Source organism: Verticillium dahliae, genomic scaffold (genome assembly GCF_000150675.1).
Source record: "Verticillium dahliae VdLs.17 supercont1.18 genomic scaffold, whole genome shotgun sequence".
In the NCBI taxonomy this organism is placed as follows: Eukaryota; Fungi; Ascomycota; class Sordariomycetes; order Glomerellales; family Plectosphaerellaceae; genus Verticillium; species Verticillium dahliae.
This window is the reverse complement of record NW_009276923.1, coordinates 651,828-659,237: the sequence shown is the minus strand read 5'-3', so window position 1 is coordinate 659,237 and position 7,410 is coordinate 651,828. Positions and strand designations below refer to the sequence as shown.

Below are 7,410 nucleotides of genomic sequence, written 5' to 3'. Positions count from 1 at the left end.
ATCGGGCCTTGCTATCGCCGTGCGACATGAAAATTTCCCGGATCGAGACAGAATCGTCCGTCACAGCGCCTCGCCTCGATGGTGGCCTGTCAATGGTCAGTACGGGCAGGGCCTGTTGCCTGACGTGTGGGCGGCGCGGGGATTTCGTGGCGGAGGATCGTCGAGCCTCATCTCGTGCGTCGGCCTTGTGCCCCTGCCGAATCTTGTGCTACATGTGATCCTCGCATGAGAGTTTGTTCCCTCGGCACAAAACTGACTCTGGTCTACATGACTTTGCAGTTTCACCTCTTTTTTTTTTCTTTCTAACATATTAGTGCTGGGGCTGACACGACGACAAACGCAGCCGTGAACAGCGTTGAGGTCTGAGTCGTGGAAACGTATATTAGAGTTCTTCTCGGCTGTGATACCGGATCCTTGCTATGAATCGACAAATCATGTCAGAATCCCCCATGGTAGTCTGACAAGAATTCATCCGATGTTCTCGCATCATGTCATTCAACTATTGAACCAAAGGTAGCAGTGGTGGCCTTTCTGACCAAATCGCCGCCATCCAAGTGAGCCACGTCGGCCTCTCCCCCTCTTGGTGCTCATACAAAATAAATCTCCTCATCACATCTCGCATCATCTCACGTCACATTTCTGTCTCGCTCTGCCTCCCCGATTTCGCTTACTACTGCGGCGGCGGCGGCGGCTGTCCATTCTGGCCTTGGCTCCGCTGCATCTGCGCGAGCATCGCCGCGAAGAAGGCGGGACTGAACTGCGCCGCTTGCGCGCCCTGCGCATTCTGCTGCGCGCCCGGCCAGCCAGGTGGTGGCGGCGGCGGCGCGGCCGGGAACCCGCCACCTTGCGCAGGTGGCGGTGTCGGCATGCCTGCGAAGCTGAAAGGATGCGCTGCCGCGGCCGGCGGCGGTGCGTAGGCTTGCGGCTGGGCTGGCGCTTGGAAGGCGCCAGCATTCCACTGCCCGCGTGGGTGGGACTGCTGTGGCTGCTGCTGCTGCTGCTGCTGCTGCTGTTGGTGGTGCTGCTGCTGCTGATGCTGTGTCCTCTGACCCGAAGGTCCCTGCGAGTACCCGTCTCCACGGTGCTGACCTCCGCCGCGTCCCCTTCCCCGGCCGCGATCGCCCCGTCCCCTGTCGCCGCGACCCCGCCCACGTCCTCGGAAGTCGCCACGGCCACCGTGTTTGGCCTGGCGCGATCCGGGCTCGGGCTCCTGCGTGAACCCTTGCTGTATCGGGGGACCCTGACCAAAGCTCGCCGGCCGCGCCAGCGGCTTGTACGGACCGTCATCCTCGTCGTCGTAGTTCAGCCCGCCCATCGTCGTGTCCGCCTTGACCTCGTTGCGGAGCGGGTGCGGGTCCCTGCTGGACCCGGCACCGCCGCGACCGCCGCCGCCGCCGCCGCCACGCCCGCCGCGCGCCTCGCGCTTGGCCATCTTCTTCTGCTTCTTGTGCTCGGCCTCCTTCTCGTCGTCGGAGAACTCCATCTCGTCCTCGGCCACCTCCTCGTCGTGTATGTTGGAGGCGTCGGACCCCTTGACGTTGCGCAGCGGCTGCGTAAAGACGTACTTGGCGTGCGCGACGGGGTAGCACACCTTTGTGCCGGCCGTCAGCCCCGCGGCCGCAATGTCCTCGGCCGACGAGAACATGACCGTGTACATGGGCTGCAGGACCTTGCCGATCGTCTCGGCGACGGCGCCAAACACGGCGCGGTCCTCGGTGCAGAGGACGGAGCCCGTGTCGAGGACCTGGTACTCGCCCGGCGTGAAGCCGCGGATGACGACAATGGTCTCGACGACTTGCTCGACGACGCCGAGGTCCTCGACCTTCATGTCGGGCGTGATGGTCACGTCGGGCTTGGGCACCGGCTCCACGGCCACCTCGTTCTTGGAGCGGATCCCGGCTGAGGCGCCCGGTTTGGAGCCGTCGCCTTCGTCGTCCGACCCGGCTTCCATGAGCATGCGCGCCGTCTCCTCGACGCCGAGGAGCTCGTACGGTTCCTTGTCGTCGTCGTCGTCGTCGGAAGAGGAGTCGGAGGAGCTCGAGTCGGAGGAGGATTCATAGGGGGACGAGTCTTCTTCCCACTCGGGGTGGGCCGACTCGCCCGGTTGTTGGGGGCGCTGCAGCGTCGCTTCGAGGAGAGCGCCGTCGGCTGCGGCGGCGGCTGCGGCGGCAGCAGCGGCTGTGTCGTCTTGGTCGGTGGTTATGGGCTCAGCGGTGCCGAGGGCGGCTTCGAGGGCGCTCGTAAGGGAGGGAGGTGAGGCGGGGTTGTCGATGTTCATGGCGTCGGCACTGGCGCCGGGGCCAGAAGTGGAGGCGGCCGCAGATGCATGATCGGATACAGGAGCCTTTGATGCTTCTGAGGCGCTCGCTGTTGTGGAAGGCGAGGCTGTGTCTTGGGTATTCGTGGCCGTGCCGGAAGTCTCTGGAGAGAGGGGGGGGAGCGTCTCATTGGGTTTCGCGAACCCCAAGCCAGGGATCGTGAAGCCAGACATGTTGTCGGGTGATTACGGGGTCCTCTCTTCTTGATTGTTCGGTGGTATGTCTCATACGATGCGACTGTTTCGTCTGAGTAGAGGGAATGGACAAGCTCTTTGATTGAATGGATGTCTAAAGTGGGAAGTTGTCCGTTGCCAGAGGAGGGAAGGCACCTGAAATCCAGGGACTCGAAAATTTTAGTGGAGCTGCGATGGAAGTTGCAAAAGGTGGGGCACTGATAACAAGTTCAGCCTTGATAAGCTCAGACTGCCGAGGAGCACAGACCACCCATGCTTCAACAGCTCCTCGGACATCTTGGACATGTCGACCCAACCAACACGACACCTCATGCTTCCTAAGCCTGGTCAGACATGTTTACGGTAGTCGTAAGAACGAATTGATTTTCCTTTTGCTTTTACTTATAAAACATGCATCTATAAAGTGCCCGTCTTTTGATATCAAAATGTTTTGCATCTCTTCTGTGCGCCGTCTGGCTTCCACGCTCACGAACGAGACTGTGCTCTCTTAACACCAAGGTTAGAAACTGAACGCCAATGGAGCGGCGAATGTTCCCTGTCATAGGCTTCGATGTCGTCGAATAAGATCATATTATCGAGGAGGAGGAAATGCCGAGTACCGCCCCGAGCATTTCTATCCCGTTCGCTCAGGCGAGGTCTTCACTGATCGGTTCCAGACAGTGACTAAACTTGAGTACGGCTCATCATCTACCATCTGGCTTGCGCGTGACATCCTGTGAGTATGCTATAAAAGTTGCTCCGTGAAATCTGACTGATTTTTGGCACGGGCTTGACCAGAACGTAGCGTTAAAAGTTTGCACTCAACCGTCCGAAACCACGAGATCTCAAGTTACTAGCACATAAAGGCGATCTCTTCCACGCACCCTGGGGCCAAAAAAGGTCAGGAAGCTACTAGATTCTTCTAGTGTGATAGGGCCATACGGCAAACACCCAGTCCTTGTTCTCTAAGTGTCTTAAATGAGCATCCGCGTTATAGATATAGTGTTCATGGATAATGACGGCTTCGACGAAGGACTCGTCCAGGGAGCTATTAAGGAACTTCTAGATGCTCTTGATTTCTGCATACCGAGGTGAAATCCGTCTACACCGGTGAGTGTCAGGTACCTCTTATCATCCCATGCGTTCACACGTGCGAAGACGCCGAGCATGGCGACTAAGACCCCCTCAGACGTTCATCCCGGCAACCTCTTACTTGGCGCCAACGACAACTCCATTTTCCAGAAGCTAGAGGATGACGAATTCGCAAGACCCATCGCTCGCAAGCCGTACGAAGACAGAACCAACTATCTTTCGCGCCTCATGAAGCCCAAGGTCGGACCACTCCTGCTTTCTGCCCTGACTTTGGCGAAACCAGAATCGGCCCTGGCCCTCATACCGGCGACATCACGCCCACCATATACCGAGCCCCGGAGACGCTCTTGCGCATGCCATGGAGCTATCCGGTCGATATCTGGACGTCAGGCTGACGGCTCGTGCCCCCGATCCAGTTCCGGATTCTCACCACAGCTACTGCCCCTCGAGACGCTGTTCCAGGCATGGGACCTGCTCCAAAGAAGGATGCTGTTCACGGCCCGCAAATAGGACGGCAGCCTTGCGGATAGCGCGCACTTTGCCGAGCTCATTGCCACGTTAGGTCCGTCGCCGCGAGCGCTCCTCGGCCGACATCGCAGCAGAGCGCTTAAATACTGGGATAAAGATGGTACATAGATTGCCTCCCCAGTCCCCGAAATTGCGCAGCAGATAGCCTGACCCCTTCATCCTCTCAGGTGTCTAGGGCGAGTCCGTGCCTATACCAAGAGAGAAGACCCTCGAGGCAGCAGAGGCCAAAATTAGGGACAACACCAAGTTCCTGCAGTTCATTCGACGCGCGCTGACCTGGGATCCGAAGGCCCGTCCGACGGCGAAGGAGCTCTTGGGAGACCGGTGGGTCGAGGATTAGGGCGCAGTTCTGCATTGTCTGTTTGCTTCGTCCTGTGCCCGGCGTTCTGGGACAAACGTACGAAATCCAAGGCCTGACTTTTCAGCGGCGAAAAGGCAAGCTGGTGCAAATCGGCTTGGCAAATGAAAACCACGCCGAGGTCATCGTCCCATCGTCATATGCAGGGCAAGCGGGACCTATCTATAACGCAGGTGTCAGCAAGCGAGCTGGCAGCACCGACCCGCTCGCTGATTGATCTCGACTCCAGAACAGAGGGCCGCACATAAGGCTGGCGGGACAAGAGCCCCCAGTCGAGTTACATCACAGGCCATGGGTTGCCGTAAGCGCGATTCCCAAACGAGCTGGGTATGCCGAACAGGGGCGACCATCAATCAGTGCACCTCGCTGATATGACCCCGAACCGAATTTTCTTTCTAGTTGCTCCCGAAATCCACTGTTCAATTCAAGAAGAGTGCGCAAAGTTCATTTCACAGTCAGAAGAAAAGATCAAACAGACCTTCGAGGCGCTGGTTATCCACACGAAGTGACGCAGAACCGCCCCCGGTCGATCAGAGGCAACGAGTCTGAGCGATGCATGTTCCCAAGACCTCCACAGCCACGCGCCAGCCCGTCAGCTTCTTCAAGCCCCTGGACTGCTCGAGGGGCCACACCACGACAGCCGCGAAGTGAGGATGAAAGCGCCAATGCTGTGCGGCCCCGACTGACGCGTTTCCAGCTGCACATTGACGACGGGACACCAAGCCTTGACCTGTGCCTTACAACACCGGCCCCGGCTTACGAGAACGAGTGCCCCCAGGGTTCGGTCTGGGTGCCTTACATGTGAGTATTTACGCCGTTTGACGCCACAAACGCAAACCCGCATGGCACGACAGTGACTGATGGTCCAATAGGCAAGTGAGTCTTATGCCGTCAGCAACTGACTCGGCCCTGTCATGGTCTCCAACAGCTCAACACGTGTGGATTAGGAAACGACGCGTGAAATGCGATGAAGCGAAACCTTTCTGCCAACGATGCGTCAAGTGGCAGGGCTTCTGTGACGGCTATGATTCCTTTGCCCGTGCCGCGGCAGCAGCTGACGCCGCTCAGAAGGTGGCACCGGCAGTACAACGACTGAGAAGGCTAGCCCCGGCACCTGCACGTCTTGACATCCGTATACTCCTGGAGCCCACGGAAGTGCTGTTCAGAGACGAGCACGAGAAGCGGTTCTTCACGACGTGGCGCGACACTCGGAAGCTCATCGGAGGCGGTCTCTTCGAGGATGATCTCTGGGAGAGGACGATGCTGCAGCTGAGCCATGAGTGGCCTGCGGTTCGCTACGCCATCATGAGTGTCGGCGCCATCGGCAAGTCCCTTCACAAGGGGTTCGTGCCGACAACGCACCAGGAAATGGCAGCCCACGGCCCCGAGTACGGACAGGCCCTGTCGTACTACGGTCGGGCGCTGAGCGACGTGCGGCGCGCCACGGCGGACCCGAGCTCGCTGAGGGCGACGGTCGTGTGCTGCCTGCTCTTCGTCTGCTTCGAGGTTCTGCACACGGACTGCCGAGCGGCGTACGCTCACCTTGACAATGGACAGCTGCTGATGCACGAGATGACGATGCGAGCCCGTTCGTCGGGCATCAGGTCGAACATTGTCGAGTCGGAAGCGCTGGAACGTGACTTTCTCCAGATATTCCAGCGCCTCATCCACCAGACATGGTCGTACGGGGTGATCCGGCCGCCTCTGATGGCACAGATCGAGGCGCAGGCGGCTCCCAGGCAGCCACAGACCATGTGGTGCTGTCGCGGTGGGCCCAAGAACCACCGCGTCATCGAGAACATGCCCGACTCGTTCGACGACTTTTCCGAGGCGCGACGGTGGTGGGAGGTGACGCAGCACGCGGCCACGCACACGTCTCACGTCGTCTTCCGCGTCAGCCACAACGGGCTGGGCTCGCTGTTCAGCGGAAACTCGGAGTCGATCAAGACGGCCATGGAGGAGGCCACGTACGGCCACATGGCGACGGAAGACGACCTGTTCGGCAACAGACATGGGCGATCGCGGCACCACGTCGAGTCTGTCGAGCGCTGGTGGCTGGGGTTCAGACCGCTCTGGGAAGCCGTGCAGGCAGTCAAGGACCAGGACAAAGCGCGGTATCTGCAGGGCGCGCACTTGCGGGTGCAATACCTGAATCTGTATGCCAGCGTCATGTCGCCTCTGGGATGTGACTACCCAAGCGTCGTGGCCATGACGCCGATCTACCGTGAGATTGTCAGTCTGTCCAGCGAGATCCTGCCGCGGCAGCGAGACATGTTTGGCGCTGTCACGCAGGGCGACATCTTTTCGATGGATTCCGCCGTCACGTTCCCGCTCTTCCAGGCGAGCATGCGCTGTCGAGACGCCAATGTGCGCGAGGCAGCGATACGACTGCTTCAAGAGAACCCCAGGCGTGATGGCATGTGGGACAGCCGCATGTTCGAGGCGTTGGTGGTGCAGAACCGCACGCTCGAGGTGGAGAATGCAACAGAGGGAAGCCTTGACGAGCAGTGGTCGAGGCTACAGCAGAGGAGGGCTCATCTGGACGAGGAGGGGACGCTCAAGACCATTGGGTTGTTGAAGGATGTTGCGGCTGGCAAGTGGAGGCTGCAGCAGGAGGCTGTGGGGAGGTTTCTGTATGACTAGGTGTTTCGGTGGGTTGTGGTGCGTGGGGGAGGGGGAGAAAATGATGGAGGTCCTGGTTCATATTTGAAGAGGAAGGAGAAGATAGTCGAGGGATGGTTTGATGGAAAGCCGATGGTTGAGTTCATTAATCGTGAGAGTTGTTGGGAGAGTTACTGGGAGAGTGTTGTAGTGTAGGTACATGTACAGAAGAGGATGCAACTTCTGCCAGCTGTCAGATTCTCGCCAGCCGGCAACCGCGGCGGTGGTTGGCGCCGACTGCCGTTGCCCCACCTAAAAGTCGAAAAATTATCGTCGCCAT

The 7,410-nt window shown here is 59.1% G+C and overlaps 3 protein-coding genes across 3 annotated transcripts; 2 read left to right on the top strand and 1 right to left on the bottom strand.

Moving 5' to 3' along the window:
* Positions 1-670: 670 nt before the first annotated feature.
* Positions 671-2,491, bottom strand: VDAG_08000 (Naf1p; the record flags this gene model as incomplete). Its single annotated transcript, XM_009652766.1, has 1 exon — positions 671-2,491. The coding sequence occupies one exon, from the start codon at positions 2,489-2,491 to the stop codon at positions 671-673; it is 1,821 nt and encodes a 606-aa protein (XP_009651061.1).
* A 1,167-nt stretch (positions 2,492-3,658) lies between these two features.
* VDAG_07999 (protein kinase domain-containing protein) lies at positions 3,659-4,451 on the top strand (the record flags this gene model as incomplete). Its single annotated transcript, XM_009652765.1, has 4 exons — positions 3,659-3,823; positions 4,000-4,074; positions 4,146-4,211; positions 4,287-4,451. The coding sequence occupies 4 exons, from the start codon at positions 3,659-3,661 to the stop codon at positions 4,449-4,451; spliced, it is 471 nt and encodes a 156-aa protein (XP_009651060.1).
* A 309-nt stretch (positions 4,452-4,760) lies between these two features.
* VDAG_07998 (uncharacterized protein) lies at positions 4,761-7,112 on the top strand (the record flags this gene model as incomplete). The annotated part of the gene is made up of 3 exons (XM_009652764.1): positions 4,761-4,770; positions 4,946-5,270; positions 5,417-7,112. The coding sequence occupies 3 exons, from the start codon at positions 4,761-4,763 to the stop codon at positions 7,110-7,112; spliced, it is 2,031 nt and encodes a 676-aa protein (XP_009651059.1).
* Between the last annotated feature and the right edge of the window lie 298 nt (positions 7,113-7,410).